This window comes from Lontra canadensis, unplaced genomic scaffold (genome assembly GCF_010015895.1).
Source record: "Lontra canadensis isolate GAN:19392208 unplaced genomic scaffold, GSC_riverotter_1.0 scaffold113, whole genome shotgun sequence".
NCBI classification, from domain to species: Eukaryota; Metazoa; Chordata; class Mammalia; order Carnivora; family Mustelidae; genus Lontra; species Lontra canadensis.
The window spans coordinates 1,917,834-1,943,958 of record NW_022631107.1 but is presented as its reverse complement, the minus strand read 5'-3'; the positions used below and the strand labels follow the sequence as shown (position 1 = coordinate 1,943,958).

General features: G+C 41.3%; 1 protein-coding gene across 1 annotated transcript in view; it reads right to left on the bottom strand.

Moving 5' to 3' along the window:
* FANCC (FA complementation group C) overlaps nt 1–26,125 on the bottom strand; it is a 275,270-nt gene that overhangs the window by 34,409 nt on the left and 214,736 nt on the right. The window contains exons 8-9 of the mRNA XM_032840451.1: nt 11,167–11,323; nt 377–429 (exon numbers count right to left, since the gene is read on the bottom strand). Of these exons, the coding sequence (XP_032696342.1) occupies nt 377–429; nt 11,167–11,323 (210 nt within the window). The remainder of the gene's footprint in view (nt 1–376; nt 430–11,166; nt 11,324–26,125) is intronic.

The window sequence follows — 26,125 nt, the reverse complement described above, 5'->3', positions numbered from 1 at the left end:
ACCCCGGGATCATGACCTGAGCCTAAGGCAGAGGCTTAACCCACTGAGCCACCCAGGTGTCCCTGCTAGCTTTATTTTGAGCTGAGAAAAATCCAACATGAACATTTAATGATTTAATACCTAATTCGATTTTGCCTTTCTATTATTATTATTATTAAAATTTTAAATGGCTTTAAAAAAGTTATTTTAATTCTTAGGCATTGGCCTTTAAATATACACTGACATTTCGGTTTTACCAAATAGCTCAGAGCGGTAAGACAGAATCAGAAACTAACTTCTCCACGGTAGAGCCAGAGACTATCACAAAAATTTTTATTCATATTTGGAAACTGAGCTTTTCTGGATCAGTTATTAGTAAAAACAGCACACCATTTACCTGAACGTTTCATCAACAACTCTGAATATGGCAGGGTGGCAGGCTGCTTCAGGCTGTGAAGGAAGAGACCAAAAGAAAGTAAAATATCAGAAGCATTTCACTGATAACATATGACCAGTAATTATCAGAGATATGAGTTGTCCAGAACTGCTGGTGTCTAGAAAATGGGCATATCCCTTCGGGTTAGATAAAACAAAAACAAAAACAAAAACAAAATCAAACAACCCTGAGTACATAGAAAAAGGTTTGCATTACAAACACAAACTGGTTCTCTAGGAGCAAAGAGATTATGGGCAAGCTTTATTTCCTCTTTATACTCCTGTATGTTCCACATTTTCTCCAATGGGCCAATATGATCCAGAGAAAGAATCAATAAGTATCATGAGAAATTTAAAAATAACCTTTCACCAGCATGCTGTAGTAAAGGCAGAGCCTGCCTGTGTAGCTAGTGTACACCTGCCCATGTGTCTGGCTATCCCGCCATGGCCCAGAAGTGTCCCAAGGTCAGGTCTGGGTCTGCTATCTTTTTTTTTTTTTAAGATTTTATTTATTTATTTGACAGATAGAGATCACAAGTAGACAGAGAGGCAGGCAGAGAGAGAGGAGGAAGCAGGCTCCCCGCCGAGCAGAAAGCCCGATGTGGGGCTCGATCCCAGGACCCTGGGATCATGACCTGAGCCGAAGGCAGAGGCTTTAAGCCATTGAGCCACCCAGGCGCCCTGGGTCTGCTATCTTTTCTTTCCTCCTTATTAGGCAATGAGTACATAGTAATTTAGAAATATTATTAAGGATAACAGTGACTACTACCATCCTGGACTAAATAATAACACATCTCAGTGCACTATGAATTTAGCAGCTTAAATTATTTAGAATGACAAAAGGGCCCATGAAAATAAAATATAGATACCATCACCTTGAACAAGAAAAGTAATTTATTCTGTGAAGATTTTTGTGATGATTTTGATGATTTCAATATGTAGAAGTTGACCTACTGTGGCCTAGGTGGGCTTCAGTGGGCCTATCCCAGATTCTCTATCTTTTCAGCTAGAACTCAAAGCATAAGATTAAAGCCAGATGAAAATGCCATTTGGGGTGGGGGGGGTGGGGTGTTGGGGGGGCGCCTGGGTGGCTCAGTTAGTTAAATGTCTACCTTTGGCTCAGGTCATGATCCCAGGATCCTGGGATTGAGTTCAGCATCAGGCTCCCTGCTCAGCGGTGAGCCTGCTTCTCCCTCTGACTGCAGCTTCCCGTGCTTGTACTCTCTAACAAATAAACAAAACCTTTAAAAAAAAAAAAAAAAGAATATGCTATTTGTGTTCTGAAATAGAGATTTTAGAGGAGCATCCAAATGTGAGTAGATTAAGCTCTACAAGGGACATTTCTTTGAGCCCTACTGCACTTGATATGACCAGCTTCACAGCCCCCTCAACAAAAAAGAAGAAAAGATATGCTTTGCCTCCTAAGTTTTCTGGGTCATGCTGAAGAATGGGAACCTATCTCCATTGATTTTCTTTCCCACTTTCCAGGATGCACTTTTGAATTGTAACATTGAACGTATGCCATCTAGTGTTCACATCCTGCCACTACAGGCTGTCGCAGGAGGCTCCTGGCAAGAACACGGCCACTTGTTCAAAGGATGGGAAAATTTCCTTTTAATTACTGGAAGAGAGATCTGTTCTTTACAAGTTACAAATTACTACTCTTTAAGCAGAGTAACCCATATTCCCTAATCCTTCACTGATGTGCATGTTTAACTAAAAGAAGCCAACTAAAAATTCTCATAGGTAAATTCATTATGTACTCAAGAAATAATTTGGCAGGACCATGGTTCAACAGAAGGGAGGCAAATTATTTCTTGGCTTTGATCTCAGGCAAGTCAGTTAATCTCCCTGTGTCTCGGACCCACTGTAAATAATAACAGTTATTAAGAGGTCACTGGATAAATGCCCAGAAAATATCGTAAATGTTTCTACATATTCATAATGGAAAAATCAAACAAGAAGGGAAAAGCAAACTATATGTCTTACAGCGATTCATCAGATTTTCCAAAAATTTTTCAAACGTTCATAGACGGACAATATGCCTGAAAAAGTGTTTTAAGACCAAACAACACTGTCACGTGCCCACAAGCAGACAGACATACAGAGCCTGAAAATGTACTGATAGAAAACCAAAATTGGAAATGGTAAAATAGTACTATTCTTTTCGATCCAAATGGTCTAATTAATCCAGAGCCACTAGGTAAATTTGATGTTAGGAGAAAATCATTCAGTAGTAATTACAGGGGGGTGCCTGGTTGGCTCCAGTCAGTTAAGCATCTGCCTTCAACTCAAGTTATGATCCCGGAGTCCTGGAGTGCTGGGATCAAGCCCTGCATCAGGCTCCCTGCTCAGTGGGATGTCTGCTTCTCTCTCTGCCCTTCACCCCACTTGTGCTCTCTCTCTCTCAAATAAAGAAATAAAATCTTAAAAAAAAAATACTAATTACAGGGATTTCTAAATGGCCAATGAAAAGATAATCCAATGGGTAGAATAGGGGGAGAAGCAAGAATGTTCTAACTCAGTTTGTTAAGAGAGGACTAGAGTTTGGACATACTTTTTTTTTTCATTAAGATTTTATTTATTTATTTGACAGACAGAAATCACAAGTAGGCAGAGAGGCAGGCAGAGAGAGAGGGGGAGGCAGGCTCCCTGCTGAGTAGAGAGCCTGATTCGGGGCTCCATCCCAGGACCCTGGGATTGTGACCTGAGCCGAAGGCAGAGGCTTTAAGCCACTGAGCCACCCAAGCGCCCCATGGACATACTTTTATGCAGTGTTTTCTATCAAAACCGCTCAATCCAATGTTTTAAATGTCTCCAGAATGTGTGGGACCGCCTGCTCTCTCCATGCCAATGGACTCTCTGCTTAGATTTCCTTCTGTCTAAATATTTCAGACTTCTGTTTGCTCTCAGCCTACTTCTACAACTCATTTTAGCTTTTACAACAGATAAAATGCCAGGAGGCAGGAGAACCTTGCTGAAACAGCAGTTGCAGTGACTCTGATTTAAAAACCAGTCTTCCTTGCTGCCCCAGAGCTGAGAACAGCTCTTTCTCATCCGCAGCCTTTACTGACGGCTTTTAAAGTGAGACTCTTTACGCTTCCCGAGCACATAAATTCAGGGTCAGTGAGTCCCCTCACGAGGCTGGAGTGCTCACAGGCCAGGCATGTGTCCCAGTGACATCAAATCACAAAAGCAAACTTAAGCTGCTTTTCTTATCAAGAGAATCCTCCAAATAGAATTAAAGTCTTAATTTATGCTTCTTTGGAAGCCATAAATTCCCCACCCCCCAATCTTTATAGCATCCTTGTGAGGAAGGAGCCAAACATTTAACCCCTCTGTGCCCTGTCATATTTGTAGAATGGGACCCTATAGTAACCCACCACAGGCCACTCTGCAACCCAGAGCTGCGAACCCTAGCTCTAAAGCCCTACAATCCGGGTGATTATCTTTCTTGTAAAAATGAGGGAAAGAAAAACTTTCTTGGGTTCCATCTGTTTGTCTGTTTTTCTCCATCCTACCAAAATCTGTTTCTTCTCAATCTCTGTTCTTCTCCATCTGGCCTAATGATTTCCATGTACAGATTATTTCAAGTCTAGGGAAACTATGTCACCAAGAGGCCATCAATAACACACATTTTGCCCTACTCCCCTCCCCTCACATCACCCCCAACCTTTCACTGAATGTCAGAGGGTGAACAGAAGATGATGATGGAGAGCTCTGGACTCCGGCTTCCTTTTCTTATGGACCAGATTGTTCTGTTTGGTGTGCATCTCCTTCCCATCTCCCACAGCTACCCAGAAATGCACCGTTTATCTCCTCTCTGCCTAGGACAGCCCATTCCCAGCCCTCAACAAAACAAGGGAAGTCAACACAGAAAAATGCGCTGTGGCTGTGTGCTGTGCTCTCGGCCTGTGTTGTGGGGGAAAGGTGAAAGAGAGGCCAACTGTACAAATAACATCCATGCATATGCTCTGCCCCTGATGCCTAATCTGTTAGTTTCATCCCAATTCATCAAGGATTATTACAAGCCACTTGTCACTTGAAAGAGGCCTGAGAGCATGGAAGAACAGAATTCTCATGGAAGAAATCTTTCCTCTTTCCTATGATTTTCTGATTCCTTGTGTGTGCTCAATAGAGTATGGGGAGAAGGGAAAGAAGAGAGAATACAAACGAGAAAGGGAAATTGTATTATGATTCAAGGTAATTCACAGACAAAAGTGAATGCCTCACAGAAGAAAGGGCAGGGAAGAAACAGAAAAGTTCTCAAGCCTTTTCCATTTATCATCCTTCATATCATCCTTTGATATTTTAATCTAAAAATCTAAAACATCCTTAGATATTTTAATCTAAAAAATAAAGAGGGAAATCGGAGGTAAGAGAGAAGATGAAATTCAGGAAGCCAGGAACAGATTTTAAGATAGTTAAATATTTTACTCAGGAATGGTCATTCTCTTTAAGAAGAAATGGCTGACGAGAAGCTTGCCCTCCAGTGTATGCAGAAGCCAGCAGTCCCAGCCCACTCCTCTGAACCCCTGACGGGTGTGAGCCCCTATGGGGTGTGATTACGTGATACACGTATATAATTAAAGGGTAACTATATTTATCAGAAAATAACTTTCCTCTTTTAAAAAAAGGGATTCTCCAGGTGATTCATTCTAATAGTAAACTCCTTTATGGAATTCAAAAAGTTTGGTTTTTTTAAGATACCGACTTATATGAAATATTTGTATCGATTGTGTAAGGTAAAGCACCTTTATTAGTATGTATGTTTTATTATACCATTTTCTTCTTTTCTGCTTTCAGAATGCTAAACATAAGACTGTAAATATCCCTTTTACATTTCAGGACTTATTTTGTTTCAAAACACTCAAGTTTCTTTCAACAAATTTGAGCTTGGAAAAATTTATTCTTTCTTTTTAATCTTTACCAGATGTTGTTTACAAGCAATTTTTTTCAGTACTCCATAATGCAATTATTGTTTAATTAGTGATAAATGTATCATTTCTGGGCTTAACAGAAAAACAACTTAAGCACCAAATATACTTCTTTTAAATTTACCAGTGCTCTCCAATGTCAGCTCTGGATGCAGAACTAAGATCCCCCAAACCTAAAGTTCTTTCTACCCTTGCCCAGTGGCTTCTACCTAGTGAGCCTGTGCAGTTTGAGCAGGAAGATAGCCCGTTAGCTTCCTGCTGCTTCTTGGCTCAGTCACTAAGTGGCACTGAAACCCCGAACACTGCACTGTCTTTGTTTTTTGTTGTTGTTGTTTTTTTTTTTCTCTCCCTTCACTTGTCTGGTCAGTTGCAAAGTCCTGCATCCGCAACAGTAAGAATCCTCAGCACTTGCAATCTGGGCCTCCTTCTTTGCAGAGATGAAGCTTAGAGCGGGGGAGGGGGTGTGAGTCTGGTGCCCCCTAGAGGTCAATGCTAGGAAGTGTAGCTACTGTCTCAGATGCAGATTCTTTCCCCCGCACCCCAAAGATTTTATTTATTTAATTAATTCACAGACAGAGATCACAAGTAGGCAGAGAGGCAGGCAGAGAGAGAGGGAGAAGCAGGCTCCCCGTCAAGCAGAGAGCCCGATGAGGGACTCGATCCCAGGACCCTGAGATCATGACTTGAGCGGAAGGCAAGAGGCTTTAACCCACTGAGCCACCCAGGTGCCCCTCAGATGTAGATTCTTTACCTTTTTGCTACAAGCATAAGGCACCACCACACTCTTCTATCTGACCACTGCTAAATTACATGCACCACATTAAAGAGCTGGAAAGAAATAAATAAAAAAAGAAAGAAGTGCTTAAAAGACTGCTAATGAAAAAGCAGGAAAAGAAAACCCTAGAACATTAGTAAGAAGTTATTCAAGCACAGAAAACTGACATCATCTGGGATGTAGAGTTAATTCTTCAGTATAATCTTTTATTAAAGGGGAACTGTGCTGGGAATGCTGTGCAAAGGAACTTCTTTTTGAAGTGGCTACAATTGCTCTTTGGAGAATGAAGACAAGAACACATCCCATCTCACATCAGAGAGGACACTGAGGTATCTGCATGTTTTTTACTCTTAAACTCTTACTAGATTAAGAAACAATTCCGCCCTGCCCACACCCCCCAAGCTTTACTGAGGTGTACTTGACAAGATAAAGGAATTATTTTAATTGAGCTACAAAGACTTTCAGGTAGGACGGAATATGAGGAGTATTTTCCGATTCAAATCTGAATAAACAAAACAAAATGAACCCTGTCGCCCTTTCCCCTCTCCTCCCTGCTCTTTCCTGGGCAAATCCTTCTGTGAGGCGAGGGAGCAGCTTCTCTGGATCCAGCTGGAGGGGCAGGCGGCGTGCGTGGTCAGCCAACGAATGAGTGAATGAAAGGGCATGGGAACCAGGGTACATCCCGGCCCTGGCATGCAGCAGGGTAGCCAAGCACAGTGCCACCATGCCACCCAGCCAGGGCTTCTCATTCAAATGTGGAATAGAAACAATAGCTTTCTGGGCTCCACAGACAGAACTGTAACTGGAAAACATACCATTCTTCTGATTCTGCTCAGTCTTGGGAAACCAAACAGTGTCAAAAAACCTGCATAATTAGCAAGCGGCTTTCACTGCTTTGGTGACATCAGTTTTTAAGGTAGGTCTGAAGCTATGGATTACGGTCTTACAGTGTGTGTTCTGCCAAGGAAAATACAAAACTATCTGCTTTGAAAAGTTTTGGTCTACAGAGTAAATGACAAACTGAGGCTAATACTGCAATTTATTTAGAAGCCACCAGATGTGGCAGGTAGCCATGAACTTGGGGGCAGTTCAGCCCATGGAACCCAATGGGTAAGTCTCAAAAGTAAGCAGGTTTTGAAAACTGTTTTTTTTTTTTTTTTTTAAGATTTTACTTATTTGTCAGAGAGAGAGAGAGAGGGAGAGAACATGCGCATACAAGCAGGGGGAACAGCAGGCAGGGAGAGGAAGCAGGCTCTCCACTGAGCAAGGAACATGATGGGGGACTCAATCCCAGGACCCTGGGATCATGACCTGAGCCGAAGGCAGACACTTAACTGACTGAGCCACCCAGGTGCCCCTTGTTTTTATTTTAGAAGTCAAAAAGATCTATATGCATTTAGAATTAAGGTAGTACTAGATGGGTGCCTTATTCTTAGTCTTCAGGCCTTACAGCCTAACATGTCATGCAATCTGTATCAAAACACCACCAGCAATTTTCACAGAGTTAGAACGGACAGTTGTGAAATGCGTATGGGCGAAGACCCCACATAGCCAAAGCAGTCTTGGAAAAGCAACGCCAAGCCGGAGGCATCACAATTCCACACTTCGAGTTATATTTCAAGCTGTATTAACCAAAACAGTACGGTACTGGCACGAAAGGAGATACGAAGATCAATGGAACAGAACTGAAAATCCAGAAATAAGCCCACAATTATATGGTCAATTAATCTTCAACAAGGCAGGAAAGAATATCCAACGGGAAAAAGACAGTTTCTTCAACAAACGGTGTTGGGAAAACAGGACAGCAACGTGCAAAAGAATGAAACTGCACCACTTTCCTACACTGTACACAAAAATAATTTCAAAAAGGATTAAAGACCTATATATGAGACCTGAAACCATAAAGATTCTAGAAGAGAACACAGGCAGTAACTTTCTGGACATCAGCTGTAGCAACTTCTTTCTAGATATGAAACTTCTTTCTAGCAATGTCTCCTGAGACAAGGAAAATAAAAGCAAAAATAAACTATTGGGACTACAGCAAAACAGAAAGCTTCTGTACAGCAAAGGAAACAGTGAACAAAACGAAAAGGCAACCTAGAGAATGGAAGAGGATATTTGCAAATGCCATATCCAATAAAGGGTTGGTATCCAAAATAAATAAAGAACTTATAAAATTCAATACCCCCCAAAAAGAAACAACAAACGAGCAAAGGGAAAAAGAGAGACAAACCAAGAAACAGACTCTTAATTATAGAGAACAAACTGATGGTTACCAGAGGGGAGGTGGGTGTGGGAAGGGGTGAAATGGGTGATGGGGGTTAAGACTAGACTTATCATGATGTGCACCAGCTGATGTATGGACGTGTCTTATCACTACAGTATACAGCTGAAACTAATATAAAACTGTATGTCAACTACCGGGAATTAAAATAAAAAGTTAAAATTAAAAAAAGAAGAAGAAAAGAAAATACCAGGCTTACAAGTCCCTGAGAGGCCAAAGCACATTTGGGGAGATCATTTCCCTTTGTACAACCTGTACCACACTTTTATCTTTTGTTTTTGCAACATCTTGTAACTATAGAATTTCCAGGGCTATTTCTGGATAGTCCCAAGAGATGGAAACATAATTAACAGTGCTCCATATAAAATACAAGTTATGTAGACCATCACACTTTAATTACTCTCAGAATCCAACTCTAATGTAATAGGTATCAAGTTTCTTCTGGAGGAAAACACAGCAGGCCCCTGCTATCTGAGTCTTCCAGATCTCTCTGATAATTCTGCACCGCCTTGTCGCTGCACCAAGATACTGTACTGCGATAAATGAATCAGATGATGCAATTAGGAAGCAGGTTCTTCAGGTTGCCCATGTAATCACTCAGTCACGTCACAGGCATCTTCCAGCCGGCCTGGTTTTCTGGCACTGCAGACCCAGGATGCCTGAGGAGAGCAGCCCACGCCCATCAGGGGCTTGCAGCTCTGTATGGTAATTACCTTCTTGAACCACAAGGCATACAGAGGTCACATCCTGCCAATGCCACAATGAATTAAACCAAATAACGCCCTCTGGAATCCTCCTTTAACCATAAATGGAAGTTCCGAATCCCTACACACACGAGCCTGATAAATGCTTCTGCAGATCAACGGACTTTGAAGTTGTCTGCCTGGGGGACACTGAACTATGAAAGCTAGGGACTGAAGGCTGTGCAGTGTGGTGCTTAGGGCGGCGCCGCTGGCTCTCATATCCCTGGCTATCCTGTGCTTTCTGAAGCGCTTTCAAGCCGGAGGGCCACGGGTTTAAAAAGGACATGGGGGAGGTTCAGAGAAGAACCACAGGACCAAAGAAAGCCTGCAGAATCAAACCGACTCAGAAAAGCCAAAGGAAGAGGAATTTCTCGATAGGGACAAGACCTAAAGAAATAAGGACCCTGAAAGCAAGGAAATAACTCAGTTACTGCATTTTGTCCCTGAGAAAGGACTAGGGAAAATTAAATTATACCAAGTATATTTAAGTTAGAAATACAGATTTACCTGATAATAAAGGTAATGTTTGGAATGGGCTGCCGGGGACTTCTAAAAAGCCTTTGTTCATTCTGAATTTTACTCAACTATTTTTATATAAGGTGCATTCTTATTTCTCAACCTTACTACGCAACTCTTTTGAATGGTGAGGTCAAGCAGTAATTTTCCCCAAAACAAAAAAAACCTCTCATGCTCTCAGTCTTTTGTATCTATCTTCTTTTCGGCCTTCTTTTCCTGTCAAACACTGTAAACGTCCACATCAGCTGGGCTCAGTCTGTGCCACTCAGCTTGTAGCCATATGGCTATGGGCAATGGCAGCACCATCCACAGCCGCCTGGGAGGTCCCAGAACACGAAGGCAGACAAGAGCCTGCAGAGTAAGGGAGAAGGCCTGGCAGTAGCACAGGAGAGCCAGTGGGGACCTAAAGGAACAATGGGATGGAGGAAGAAGGCAACTGATTCAACCAGGATTCCCTAACACAGCCTCCAATTCGAAAGAGAAAACAAAACAGTAAGTTCCAACGAAATTAAAAAAAAAAAAACAAAAACAGAAGGTGTCTGGGAGGTGGGCGTTGTATGAACTCAGCCAACCTCAGAGCTCCCCCTTTCCAAATCTCAGCTCAAGTGGGGAGGTAAACACTTTCTCTTGCCCAGTTTTCCTAGCCCCCAAGTGAAGATCTGACCGTTCACCATCTCTGAAGTAATTTTCTCCACCTGTACAATAGGAAGAAAATCTCTGCGCCCTATGTTCCCAGGTTACGAAAGCTAATGAGAAAACATGTTAGAAACCACTGAGGTTCTCGTAAAACAGATGCCCAGGGAGTGCGGCACCTCCTGTCGTTTTTGACTTGTTTTTTCAGGGTGCATTGGTCTTTATTCCTGCTCTCACAAAAATGCACATAAATTCCACAGAGTTGCCTCCCACGAAGGGAAAACACCCCCACGGTGAGATTCTGAGGACTGCCTGTGAGTCCCGCCATCTGACCCTGGTTTAGGAAATGAAGCTAGTCCATCTGGCCCACCGAGCCCCCAAATTCCCAGGCCTGAGAAGTCCCAAGTGCAAGGGAGGGCAGGTGAGCCACCACATGAAGGGAGGGTTCAAGGCTAGAAGGCTTATAGCAAAAGAAAACTTACAGAATTCTTAGTTGTTTTAACCTTTCTTCCAGGATTTTGTTTTATATCTCCTCTCATTTGTAAGGTCTTCATTTTTTAAACCTTACTTTTCATGTGGAAATAAGAAATACTGTTTTAAAACAGGGTGCCTTAATATCAATTCTTGTGCATCTGCACTATACGCTGTGGTGCACTGATCTAGTAAGTCTCACACCTCTCCCCATTTTCGAGACATGATCCAACTATGCAGAAAAGCCCCCTGTGCTGGGTATTTCTATAACAAAAGGCAGTTTAAAAGGTGCCAACTGCTCTCTTGTTCACATTTTCCCTCGCTTTGACAAAAAGAGATGATACCCAGGGTCCTCTTTAAGGATTTTTCTCCTCATCAAAGCCCAGCACGTACCAGTAATGAATCTTTCAAAAAGCATTCGATCCTTCTCTGGAAATTTCTCGCACTGGAGATCAGCTTTTCAAAAAGATGCAGTGTTGCTTTTTCAAGGCTGGGAAGGTGCCGAAGCCAGAGGCAGACTACAGCGGACTCGGGGAGAGAGATCTTCTTCCTTTCAGAAAGAATAAACACATTTTAAACAGAAATGGGTTACGAAGAAAATAAGATTGAGAGAGATCAAAATGCAGTAACGAGTCCAGTTTGCGAATCTTCTTTTCATCATGGCTGTATAGCAGTTAACATTTATAGTAATCAATGAATATTTACCAAGCATCATTTGCAAAATAATGCGAATCTGCTTCCAATTCAAGAAATTAGAGAAATGCCTAAAGTAAGAAATGTTTTCCAAAAGGAAAAACAAGCAGTAGTGATGGAACAAGTGTTAGTGAGGGAAGATTAGTGATAAAGAATAAGATGGGAAAAGGCCTTTAAGTATACAGTCCTGAATTTAAGAAATAGTTCTGTTTGAATGTACATTGTAAGGATTTCAAGTATGTAATCAGACCTGGGTTTGAGTCCCAGAGCCGCCACCCACTAACTCAGTGGCCTTGGGAAAGTTACTTAGCCTCTAAACCTCAGTGCACTTGATGAAGTTCTAGAACCTAGGTGAGGTTCGGTGGGCTGAGGTCCAGAGCTGATGACCAAGAAAGAATTCTTGAGACATCTTTGGTGCAAAATGGTGGTTTATTAAAGCACGGGGACAGGACCCGTGGGCAGGAAGAGCTGCTGCGCCGGGTTGTGAGGGATGGCAGTTTACGTACCCTGCGGTTGGGGGAAGGTGAGGGGAAGGGAGGTCTCAAGGGAGCTTTCATATGCTAAAGAAGGCCTACGTGGTGCCGGGATACCGGAGGCCTTGTGACTTGATCAATGTTGTCTTTTGGCAAGCCATTCACATTTCTGCTATCAAGCATCTTTGTTGGTGAGTTTTGGGTTTAGAAGAAATTTAACTTTATTTAGGGCTTGAGGAACGGAGTTATTTGCCTCTGGAAACTGTGCTATTGATAAGGTAACTTCTTTGTTTGTAGATCTATAAGATATTTGTAAACCAAGGGAGAATCCTGTCTTGCAGGATTGTGATCTCTGCAAGTTAACTATTTCTTATGGCGGTCAGGGGTGCCTGAGGAATGTCACACACATTACTGAGGGAAGCGGGTGGAGAGGGGGTGCAAGGAGCCAGCTTTTGCTTTGTCTTCAGCCAGTCTCCTGCTCCCTCATCACACTCACGTGTCAAGTGGGCCTACCTCCCTCACTGTGTTCTCAGAAGGATCGAATGCAATAATACATACATGTTCAGAGATTAGGGCAATGCTTGACATCTAGTAAATATTCAGTAACTGTATTTGTGAATCTGTTGCTTGAAAGTTAAAAAATATTTTCCTTTAGTAATAATTTCAAAAATGGCAGTTATGGCCTGGTAGAGCCATAGCTCATCCCCACCATGATACTCTATGGGCCCCCAATATGTATGTTGGGGGTTTCCACATACAGACAGCTATGTTTCCACAGGAGAATGTATTTGGAGGTCCTCCCGAGTCAGGTCAGTGAATCGGGGGTTGTACCCCCTCCCCTGGGAGGTACCATGAGGGCACACCTAATTCTGATCCACCAGAGGCCCTGGGACAGCAGTAGGGCTGTCTCCCCAGGGCACTCCCTGTGAACACTGGGTCTCTTTAGGTCTAGGGAGACTTCTCTTTGTTCTTTCAGCCCAGCTTTCCAAGGCCTCCCTCCCTCTTCATCTGTGGCATCACAGACAGCAGAGTGCTTTCCAGGTTCTGCCCAAGATGTTTACTGCCTTTACTAAGAAAAAGAAAAGCTCAGGGCACAAAGGCTCCCTATTAGCCCCAAACCCCGTCAGGCTTTCCCTTCACCATTGCTTCTGGGCCATTTCTCTGCAGGAGCTGGCACGAAGCCCAGAGCATGGGTGCAGGGGCAGGAAATGAATAGGCGAGTCACAGTGCAATTTCTTGTGACTTCTCTTTTTTCTTCTCCCTCAGCGTAACTTCTGTAGACCTTTGTCTTGGATTAACTCTGGGGCAAGGCCAGACAAAGCTGAAGAGCTGGAAGAACTCTCACAAAGCAGGAGCGAGGCCCTTCTGACCCTTTCTCATCTCACATTCTCACCCTGAGCTTCGGCTCCTCTGGGAAGTCTTGCAGGGCCCCTTCCCCTCACCTCCCCACACCTGGCTGGGGGGCCCCCTCTCCTGTATCATCTGGCACATCGGAGGGCCACGCTACGGATGTCCTCTCTTATGCCACTGGGGCTTTGGGCTGCAATTCCCATGCCACCTCCCCTATCATCCTGGATGACAAGGAGCTGGTGGGCATCCATGCAAGGAAGAGGAGCACTTTCTGTGTGGCACTCAAAGTGCCAGGCACAGGCCAAGCAGCTGGGAACAAAACAGACCTAGTCTGTACCCCTAGCACTTGGGGCCCAGTGGGAAGTACATGTACACATACCAAACTGAGGAAAAGGCAATGAAGGAAAAGGACAGGCTGAGGTAAAAGAGAGTAACAGAAGGGGCCTGACTTGGATCCGGTGGTCAGGACGGCTTCTCCAGCTGAGTTGAGATTAGCTAGGTGAAGAGTAGCCGGAAGGGCATTCCGGCAGAGGGAATGGCAGCCTTGATGGTCCTGAGCCAGGGAAGAGCAAGATCAGAAGGAGAGAGAAACCCCAGACGAGCGAAGGTGAGGTGGTTGTAAGGCTTTGGGATTAGAAATTTTGGGAAATTAGAAATTTGGGAATAGAAATTCAGTGATTATTCTGGTCCAAAGGACTTTACAGAGAGGAGTGCCAAGATGCCGTTTACAGTCAATGATCAGTCCAACTGCAGCAGAGAGAACTGAGTGTGGGCCTAGAATGGGTGTGGGGAGCCCGGGGTAACCGGTGCTGGCGTGACCTGGGCAGCAGTGGAGGAGTGAAGGGTACTGGCACGTACCTCAGCAGTAACATCAAAAGGAACTGGCAATGAATGTGCTGAGAGGTGGTGAAGGTGAGGTAGGAATCAAGGCTTCCCAGCTTTCTTGAGCAACTGAGCTGGATGGTAAGAAGGAAAGATAAGATCTGTGAAGGATTTACTGAGAGCTCAGTTTGGGTATAGGAATTTAGAATATCTGAGGTACACTCAAAGAAGAACAACTAAATAGGTCCTTGAATATCCAAGTTGGAAGTTGTGGGGAGAGGCCTGGGCTAAAGATCTACATTAAGGAACCAACAGCCAGCATGGAGTGGCATGGAAGTGGAGAACTCCAAGAGAAGTCTGTGTGGGAAAGAAGAGGGTCCAGGTCTCTGCCCTGAGCAGGCCAACAGGCCGATAAAGATGAGGTGTTGCAGGTGGAGGAGGCAGGAGACACACCAGCAGGGAACAATGTCACCAAGAAAGAGAAGGCCTGGCTCTGACCAGCACTGCTGAGACTGAGGACATGGGGAGGGAACCACATGCATGACACTGGGCAGGCCCTTAGAGACCTCCCCAAGGACATGGTTTTCATAGCATGACAGAAGCCAAGGGCGGTCAATAAGGAGAGAAAGTGGAAGTGCAGCCATTATTGAAGAAAGGTCTTCAGAGGGACAGCTATGATGGGAGTGACAGCAGGAGGCTGCACAGTGGTGGCCTGTGTGTGGGGCAGTATGGCCGACTGGTGAGCCGGGGGAGAGGAGCGAGAGAGGGTGAGGCCTGGAAGCTGCCATTTATTAATCACTTACCTGAAACCATGCTAAGCATTTTACTTGTATTTTAATCCTGCAAAAACAGGTACCTTAATTATTCTTATTTTATAGACAAGGCATCTGAGGTCAGAGAGGGACCAAGGACTCACAGCTATGATCTGCACCCAGGAGGTCTGATCCCGGAGCTGGCTGTACACCTGTTTCTCCACTCTGTGGACTGGAAAGTGGAGGGTGCTGCTCAGAAGAGGGGCCCTGGCCCAGGGGAGTGAGCAGACAGCCTTCCTGGGTAAGCAAGATGCCTGGCCCTATGTTCACTCCCTTCAGTGTTTGGGAAAGTCTTTTCAAAGTCTAGGCTGTCAGCCAGTTTTAGTCACATTAATAGACCCCTGGGAGAGGTTTCCATCCAGCTTTCTACAGGAGAACATCCCTGGATAACAAGGGTTATCTGTGGCCTCTGTCATGAACCACAAAGCCCACAAGAGGCTGGGATGCTCTGAGTGTCAGAGGAAACATGGCTGCTCAGTGGCTCCTTCCTTCCCAAACAGCAGGGATGTCTTTTGACCTGCATTCACCACATGTTATTTTATTTTTTTCAGGATCCATATGAAGTAACTATGTACAGCATTAGAGAAGTTTCTCACTTCAGTGAGAGTTTTTTTTTTTTTTAAGATTTTATTTATTTGACAGACAGAGATTCCAAGTAGGCAGACAGGCAGGCAGAGAGAGAGGGGAGAAGCAGGCTCCCTGCTGAGCAGAGAGTCCTATGCGGGACTCGATCCCAACACCCTGGGATTATGACCTGAGCCGAAGGCAGAGGCTTTAACCCACTGAGCCACCCAGGTGCCCCTTCAGTGAGAGTTCTTCATGCAGCACCATTCCCAGGACCTCTGAGCAGCCATGTGCATCAAGTGTGACTTTTACCTAATGGTCACAGTGGCCGAGTGATGCCTGGCAGCACAACGGTATGAGCTGTTGAGAGTGGATGAACATGAGCAAATCTAAAAAGGAAGCTAGTGTAAAACAGTAGTTCCATCAAATATCTGAAATAGAAGATATTGCTTAGTTAAGAATTTACATAAGATCTGTAAAATTATATACTCAAGTCAGTAAGTATATAATATTTTTGTTCTATTCTCAAGACACGGTTCTATTCTTTGTATTGTATGTTGGGCTCTGGGAGGCTTAATCGGTTAGTGGCTGCCTTCAGCTCAGGTCATGATCCCAAGGTCCTGGGATCGAGCCCCACATCTGGCTCCTTGCTCAGCAGGGAGCCTGCTTCTCCCTCTGCCTGCTGCTCCCCCTGCTTGTGCTTGCTCTCTTCACCCCCATCCCCTGTGTCAAATAAATAAATATTTTTAAAACACAAAACATAAAAAATAAAAAATGTGTATGTTAACAATTACCTTTTTATTACCTTTTATTCAGAGTATGCTCTATTATTTGCTGTGATTAAATTTATGAACCCACGTTTTAGTATTTGAACAAAACAATCTATTTTTCTCTAAAACATCAAAAACTTAACTCTTTATAATCAATACTGGTGAGGAAGAAATCATCAAAACAGTATGATCTTAATATACTTGCATAACAGAATTTGGACCAACACATTCATATCATGTAAAATGTTGTAGAAGTGTACCAGGTTGGTTTTGAAATAAAAAAGGCAAATTACATTATATGTCCATTATATCTCAATAAAACCAGTGGCTGGGGAGAGGCAAATTATGAAAGAAGAACGCAAATGGCCAATAAAAGTATGCAGATTTTCAACCTTATTAAGAGTAAAGGAAGGTAAGCTAATACAGCTATTATTTTTTGTCCTCACACATCAGCAAATGTTTAGGACAACATTCAGTGCTAAAGTAGGTACAGGGGACATATGTTCTCAGAGGTAGATGGAATGGTTCTGCTCTTTTGGTTAGGCATACCACCTAACGAACTGTAAAGCAGAGATCATCCTGGCCTTCATAACCATACTTTTGTGAATCTGCCTGGCAGAAATACAAGCATCAGTTGGAGGATAGTCACTGTAGCAATGTTATAAAAACAAAATTAAAAACAACTTGAATGCACGTATTGGAAGTACCTGAATAAACTAATGTCCATTCATATCACGGAATATGGTCCTATTTTATAAAAATGAGCTGGATTTATATCCCTTGAGAGCTAGTCAAGATGTGTTGGTGAAAAAACAGGTGTAATGCTGTTTTTGGTTTTTGTTTCTAAAACTACTTAAAAACTTCTTAAAAAACTATTTTAAAAAAGAGAAAAATTGTTTTATATAGATTCCTATGTTTATAAGAATATAAGGTATGGTTATCAGAAGTACTAGAGGGTGATAATGAAGATAATTGACATTTTCTGTTTATGCTTCTGTATTATATAGTTTGACCTGATAAAATGAATATATATATTTCTGTGGAAATTTAAAGAGCCAATAAAGTCACAGAAGATAAAAATGTTTTAAGGGACACTGAAAAATTTCATTCTACTCAACATGTGTTAGTCATAGAAACACTAAGGCTGTCCTTTTTCTACTCTAACTATACCTACTCCATCTTTCTAGCCTACACAATGATCAAAAGTTGGTTCTCCCAAATTCCTAGCTAATAATCATGGCGTGTTTTCTGCATTATAGCTATGTTTTAGGAAAATGAGATTGGGTGTTTGGGACTTATATGTAATACATTAAAAGTTTCTCATTTAAGGGGCACCTGAGCGGCTCAGTCATTAAGTGTCTGCCTTCGGCTCAGGTCATGATCCAGGGTTCCGGAATCAAGCCCAAAATGAGAGCTTTCCGCTCAGCAGGAAGCCTGCTTCCCTCTCTCCCACGCCCCCTGCTTGTGTTCTCTCTCACTGTGTTTCCCTCTGTCAAATAAATAAATAAAATCTCTTAAAAAAATAGTTTCTCATTTAAAATAGGAGAAATAGGCTACCGGTCAGTGCTTTCCTGTAGAACATCTGAGTCTTACTACTTTTTTTAAAAAAAGATTTATTTATTTATTTGAGAGAAAGAGAGAGAAAGAGAGAGAACATGTGTGTGAAGTAGGGGGAGGGAGGAGCAGAGAGAGAGAATCTTCAAGCAGACTCTCAGCAGAGTGGAGAGCCTGACATGCGGCTCCATGCCACAACTCATGAGATCATGACCTGAGCTGAAACTAAGAGCTGGACACCCAACCCACTGAGCCACCCAGGAGTCCCAAACATCTGAATCCTAGTAACAATTTCTGACACAAGGCAGGAGAAGCCTGACAGGATACTACATGTCCAACATCTCCTGCTATTAAAGTCTACTTGAAAAATGGCTCCTTGGCATTTAGAAAACCATACTTTGTTTTTCCAAAATACTGAGGCTGTTGTTTGTCCCATCTTTTCCAAAAAGAGACAGTATATAAAGAAACTGGTTCAGGTGCTTAATAATTTTGGCTCCGGTTTTTTTGTCTAGCTACAATAAAAACAGAATGGTCAATTCGATTCTTTGCAAGAACAGTTCCGAATGAGGACAGGGCCTGTTGGTAGGGAATGTCAGAGAGGCAAAGGGAAGGAAGAGGCCTCCTCACTCAAGACAAACATAGGCAGTATTCCACCTTTCCAAACCAGAAAGAGATCAGGGCTGTTTGGGTTGCCAGAGAAGCCCACAAAAATTGGGATCAGCTTTTCTGGAGAAGTACTTAATTCCAAGGAATTGGAAAGAATACTATTATATCCCAAAGGATATAATATGTATTTCCATGTATTCCATAATATGCACTTCATGTATTTCCATGAAAAGTTGATTTAAGAAGTATAACGAATTTGAGGACTGTGCCATCATTGCCACTTACATGTTCAAAGACATCACTTTTCAAAACAAAGAGCAGAAACACCAAGCAAAGGAAACGTCCAAACCCAAACATACTGGAATATCTATTACAAATCAGAATCAGGTTTTTATTTGAAAAGTAAACTTTTTCAATGACTAATTTTGTGACCATATCTTATTAAAGTTTAAAAAAAAAAGAGGATCTCAGGAAGTCTAAATAAATGAATAAATAAAGTTTTAGTTATTACTACTCTTCTTTGCTACCTTTCTGTCCTTGGTATTACCCTAGTCTTTCTTCATTTATAGACATTTGCCTTTATCATTTGACAACACTTGAACCCTGATTTTTCTTATCTGAGCTGAAAAAGCAAAGAACCAAAAGCTTGGCAAAAGGTCAGGCTTTTCTTGCAATATATTTTCTTTCACTCCAAAGGTAAGCACCTTTGGAGGCTATATTAGTTCTTTCACCAACAGGATTTAAAAAAAAAATTAATAGGGAATAAAATATATATATATATGTGTGTGTGTGTGTGTGTATATGTATATATGTATATAGGTATATAGGTATATATGTATATACATACACACACACATACATATGTATGTATGCATAAGGAATTTAGCTTACATTTGGTCTTGGCTCAGTAATATTTCCATTAGAAGGAAAAGATGTAAGCTTGAGAAAACATAATAAAACATTATAAAAAATGATATAATTACTAAAGTCAACAGTAAAAGCACCATGTGAACAGTTACGAACATTTACTCTGGGTGTGAGGCACCGCGCTAAACATATTACAGACATGAGACCCTTTCAAATACATTTCAGTGTGCCTTATGCCGGTTACCCCACCACAGTTATAATAGGCAGTGCCCTTTGAGCTCTCCAAAGTGTTTTGGTGAAGATTATGAACGGTACGGTCACACCGTGAGGCCAGTTGGTTGGTCAGTCCTGTATTCATTCTTCCTTTCATTTGTTCAACTGACTTACTCATTCTAGTATGTAGAAAAAACTCTATACCCGGTCATGAAACTCCTCAATAGTTTTGAAGCAGTGGAGTTAGATTTACCTTAGAGGCCATGTCACATTGAGTCACTTACACTCCACAGACCCCTGGAAGGATTCCAGCAGCCCTCCCAGAAAGGTTGTATGCAGCCAGCAGCCTGCATACAAGCTGTGAGGGCAACTCCAGGAACAGACCTGGGAAGTTAGGTTTGACATTTAGGCCAATAAATTAAATATTTCCTCTAGGTTATCTAAACTGCAGAGGGGGGCAAGAATCTGCTGTTTAAAAGAAGACAGGCAGCCCTTTTCTGAAAATACATGACTATCTGGAAGCCAAGACCACAGACTCCCAGCCAATAGTAAAACAGATGAAATTCCACTAGTGTATTGTGGTAGGCAAACAGCTGGAAGTCTAAACACAGGGCAGGGCGCACTGGTCAAAAAAAGTATGTGGTTTCTAAATGACCACAGAGCACATTTGGGGAACTGCTCAAGGGGCTGGAGGGAGAACAGTGCTGGGTGTGGGGTGGTAACTTGCACTGACCGACTGAATCAGCCTCTCCATGTCAACTTGTGGCTGGGATGCTCTGTCCATGGGAAAGTGTCCATGGAAAAGTGCCAGCCCTTACACCACTACTTGGGGAACTTGCTGAGCTGAAGCCATAGGAATTGGACAAGTTGAAGGCCACCCAGCATTTCTGGACTGTCCCCCATGGATTAGCAGATATAATTTTCCAAACCAAATAAATTTTATTAGTGGCTGAGGGAGAACATGCTATCAGAAGTAAAATAAACAGCAAAGGAGTTCAGGCCTACCCATGAAGCCACTGCACTCAGCATTCTGCCTGAGCACTGCGGGTGGAGCAAAAGTAGCCATTTTCTGAGCATGTCTCTTCCTCACCAGTAATTTCTGAAACAGTTTTGAGAGGTTTCGCAGGGGATGACAAGGGGCATTCTCTTCCCACTTCCCTTTAAGTCTTGCTGAAAAAGCTTGGAAGCACAGGTCACTAAGACCTTATAATTTGATAAAATGTATTACAAATAAATCAGAAATAGAGCTGCAATGGTGAAAGGCAAAGAGCATTTTACTTAAAAGTAAATAAATACTTTGAAAAACTGCTTTGGAGTACGAAAAATGAAAGTTGGTAGGGTCAGCCACCAGAAACTGAAGTATGTACTCAGGTAAATGATGTGAAGCACATTTATTACATTATACAAAACTTTTAAATTGATTATTACTTAGTATCTTACATAAATAACAAATATAATTGATCAGGGCACCTGGGTGGCTCAGTGGGTTAAGCCACCGCCTTCGACTCAGGTCATGATCTCAGGGTCCTAGGATAGAGCCCCGCATCGGGCTCTCTGCTCAGCGGGGAGCCTGCATCCCCCTCTCTCTCTGCCTGCCTCTCTGCCTACTTGTGATCTCTCTCTCTCTCTGTCAAATAAATAAATAAATAAATAAAATCTTTAAAATATATCTATTTGATCAGACTCCTAAGGAAATTCAGACTTATTGGGTAAACTCTGACAGGTTTACAGTAAGTAGAAAAAGACTATATTTTTTAAACATGAGAATTTGGTTTTGCTTTTTTTCAACATCAAATAATTTAACCTATTTTCTAAATCTTACTTCAACAAATTCCTGCATTATAACATTCCACGTAAAATGAAATTAAAATTTATGTTTTTACATTAATTTTTAAGAGTTATATATGAAAAATAGCAAATACCCTACTGGTAATTACTTCCTCTGAGCTAACTGAAAGAATAATAGTGATTTTGAGATGTTCATTTTCCAAATGCAATGATATAATAAAAATCAATTTAAAGATGGGGAGAAGATATGCTTACTACAGATAAAAAAATTCAAAGAAAAAAAAATCCCAAAATACAATAAAAACCTTCGAAGTAAAAAAAAAATGTCTAAAACCTATATGTGTGGAAAACATGTAAAACATTCTTTTAAGACCAAAAAGTAAACCTGAACAAATTGAAAGATATAAGTGTTTTTGGACAGGTGGGCACAAAGCCTTCATGTCAGAAACAGCCAGTTCTCTCTCAGTTAACCTATCTATTTCCCAAGAGCCTCCCCCAGACAACATTAGGTATCTTTCCTGAAGCTAGACACAATGGTTTCAAAGTTTACTTAAAAGATAAAACAAGCAAGAATTGCCAGAAAAACCCTAAAAAGCTAGAGAAATGAGGGAGAACTAGCTTTATTTTTATATTAGGTATATTTGAAAGGCTCCATGATTAAAACAAAGTGGTACTGGTATGTGACTATACAACAGGCCAAAAAAAATAAATTAAAAAAAAAAAAACAAAACCAACAAAAACCCAAAACCAAAAAACCAACCCATAGAACAGAAAAAAACAAAATAGGCCCAAATGCATACAGAAATTGGAAGTGCCATTAAGAGGGCAAGGAGTTTGCATACTTTATCATACTTGAAATGGCAGAATACTCTGTAATCTGAGAGTGGGTAAAGCAACCATATTACTTCAATAAATACTTTGCAAAACCAAAACAAAGAGAAATTGGGAACCTAGAGATTGAAAGAGACTTTTGAACCTTTCAATGAACTTGGGACTCTGATTCCAAAAGAACCAACTGTTAAAAAAAATTTCTGAGACAATCAAGAGAATTTACTGTCTGACTAAATACGTGATGGTGCTAAGGAATCAGTATCAATTTTTAAATATAGTAATGCTATTGTAGTTAGTTATACAATATATATACCTATTTTGAAAATATACATATTTTCAAATACACTCTATGGAGACTTCCAATTTCCTGTTGCACATGAAAGGAGCTTGGAAGTCATCACTCTATCTTAACAGCAAGTACAAAGCAGAACACACTGAAAAATCAACAACTCTTCTTGTATCCTTTAAAGAGGGTAGGACATAGGACAAATCTTGGCCCCCAAGACTGAAAAGACAAATAAGCAAATACAAGAAATCGTGACTTACTCAAGTAGAAATCTGTAAGTAGGATCTGCCCTAGGAATCAGTGCCAGGTAGGAAAACCTGAACTAGAATTAGTGAATGGCTGGAGGTTCAGTGTGGACAACTCTGAGAGTGAAAAACTTCTGTGGGGTCCAGTCATAGAGGGTCCCCATAATATTATGAAATTTGCCTCCAGGAGGTTAACCAGGTTCTTACAGTAAACGTTGGGAGTAAATCTACTTCTGCTTTAGGTTTTCAATACGATAGAGCACTCCATTCTTAACAAGGTCTGCCCTCAAGGCAAACTAGTTTACCAGAGCCTAACAGACCTGTGGGGAAGGCAAATAACCAATTCAGCCAGCTCTGGGCAGCTGTCCTAAGTAAGGGGAAGGAAAAAAAAAACGAGAAACCTGTGTGAGGTTCACAGTCAGAGGCATAAGCTCACCAAAGGACTGAGACCTAATTTTAAGACCATAGAACACTTTCCCTGCTCTCATATCTCACCACCAAACTACAAAAGCCTATTTACAGCAGTCTTGTTACACAGTACATCATCTCTAGCTATCAAGAAAAGAGTGACAAAGCATATCAAAAGGAGACAAACCCCCACAATTTTAAGAGACAGAGCAATAACCAGAACCAGGCATAGAGAGATGTTAGAATTATCAGACTTGGAATTAAACACAACTATGATTAATATGCTAAGAGCACTAACAGACAGCATGCCAGAACAGATGGGCACTGTAAGCAGAGATGGGAATCTTAAAAAAACAAAGAGAAATACGAGAGATCAAAACCACTGTAACAGAAATGAAGAATACCTTTGGTGGGCTAAACCATAGACTGGCTGAGGAAAGAATGTACGAGCTAAAGGATATATCCATGGGAACCTTGAAAACCAAAAAGAGAAAAAAAAGACGAATAAAACAGAAGAGAATGTCTAATGAATGTGGGACAACTATAAAATATGTAACGTATGTGTAATGGGTGTACTAGAAGAAGAGGGAGAGAGAAAAAATTTTTTTTTTGAAAGCAGTGACTAAGAATTTTCCCAAATTAATGTCCGGTACCAAATCACAATCCTAGGAAGTCCAGTGAAAACCAAGTGGGATAAATGACAAAAGACTACACCTAAGCATATCATTCTGGAACTACAAAAATATCAAAGATAAGGAAAATATCTTGAAAGAAGCCAGAGGGAAAATACGACACTTAAAAATTTTATTTATTTATTTATTTACTCCTAGAGAAAGTGGGAGAGTGTGAGTGGGGGGAGGGGCAGAGGGAGAGAGTCTTCGAGCAGACTCCCCCTGAGTGTGGAATCCCGTGCAGGGCTTGATCTCACAACCCTGAAATCATGACCTGAGCCAAAACCAAGAGTAAGACACTTAACCAACTGAGCCACCCAAGTGCCCCTACATCTTAATTATAGAGAAAAGAGACAGGATTATATCCAACTTCCCAGAAACCATGCAAGCAGGAAAAGAGTGGAGTGAAATATTTAAAGCATTGAGAGAAAAAAAAATACACCATCTGAAATTCTGTATCCTGTCAAATTATTCTTCCAAAGTGAAGGAGAAACAAAGGCTTTTCCAGAAAAAACAAAAATCGAGGAGTTTTGTTGCCCGTAGACCTACCCTGTAAAGAAATTAAGGGAAGTTCTTCAGAGAGAAGAAAAGTAACATAGGTCAGATATTCAGTTCTCCATAAAGAACATCAAAGAAAAAAATAATGAAGGCAAAATAAAAACTTTATCTTATTCTTAACTGATGTAACAGAAAATAGACTGTTCAAATAATAAATAGGAACAATGTACTTGATTATGTATGTTTATGTGTGTGTATATATGCATAGGGTGCTTACATATAAGTGAAATGAATGATACAAGAGACAGAAAGGAGGAATTAGGATTATTTTGTTATTTAAAGGTACTCATTGCGGTGCCTGGGTGGCTCGGTCAGTTGAGCGTCTGTCCATCTAATTCTTGGTTTCAGCTGGGGTTGTGATCTCAGGATCATGGGATCCAGCCCCAAGCTGGACTCCGTGCTCAGCAGGGCGTCTGCATGTCTCTCTCCCTTCCCCCACTTGGACTCTCTCTCTCTCTCAAATGAATAAATAAAATCTTTAAAAAATAAGGTACTCACTATCTGTGAAGAGGTATAATATTATGTGTAAGTGGATTTGGATTAGCTATAAATGTATATTGTAAACTCTAGGGTATTTACTAAAAAAGGTAAAAAAAGAAAATGTAATGAATATGCTAAGAAAGAAGATAAGAATGGTATCATGTTAAATCTTTAATTAAAATCACAAAAGGCAGAGAAAGAGTGGAAGACAAAAAGGAACAAATAACTAGGGTAACAAATATAAAACAGTAAGGAATATAATAGATATTAATACAACTATGTTAATATCACTTCAATCACGATCCATCATCTAAATGCACCAATTAAAAGATAGAGACTGACAGAGCAGGTCAAAAAACAAGATCCAACTATATGTTGTCTACAAGAAACCAACTTTAAGTATAAAGAAACATACAGATCAAAATTAATAGATGGAGAAAAATACACCATGCTAACACTAATCAAAAGAAAGCAAGAGTAGCTGTATTAATTTCAGACACAGTAGGCTTCAGATCTAGCAAAGTTACCAGGAATAAAGAAATTCATTACATATTGATAAAGGCATAAATTCTCCAAGAAGATATAATAATCCTTACTTGGTATGTGCCTAATCATGAAGTGTAAAATTACATGAGGAAAAAGTAACAGCATTGCAAAGTAGATGAATCCACTATCACAGCTGCAGACTTCAACATCTCTCTATCGGAAACAGACTGATCCAGCAGGCAGAAAATCTGCAAAGACATAGCTAAGCTAACAACATCATCAATCAACTGTATATATTGCCACTTTTGTATACTTCATCCAAACACAGCAGAATATGCATTCTTCTTAAGTTCACACGGAATATTCACCAAGATAGACCACATTCTGGGCTATAGAACATATCTTCATAAGGTGCCTGGGGGGCTCAGTCATGTAAGCATCCAATTCTTGATTGCGCTCAGGGCATGATCTCAGGGTTGTGAGATCTATCGCCACAGCTCTGCACTCAACGTGGAGCCTGCTTGGAATTCTCTCTCTCCGTTTCCCATGTCCCTTCCCTCCCTGCTCATGTTCTCTCTCTCTCTAAAAAACAAGCAACCCCCACCAAACCTAAATAAAATACATCCTCACAAATTTAAATGAATAGAAATCATACAATCTCTGCTCTCAAGATCACAATTCAATTATAAACTAGGAATCAGTAACTGAAAGATAACTCGAAAATCCCAATTATGTAAAGATGCAACAACACACTTCTAAGTAACACATGGATCAAGTAAGAAACCTCAAGAGAAATTGAAAATATTCTGAACTAAAGAAAAATGAAAACAAAATTTATCAAAATTTGTGGGATGCAACAAAAACAGTGTTTAGAG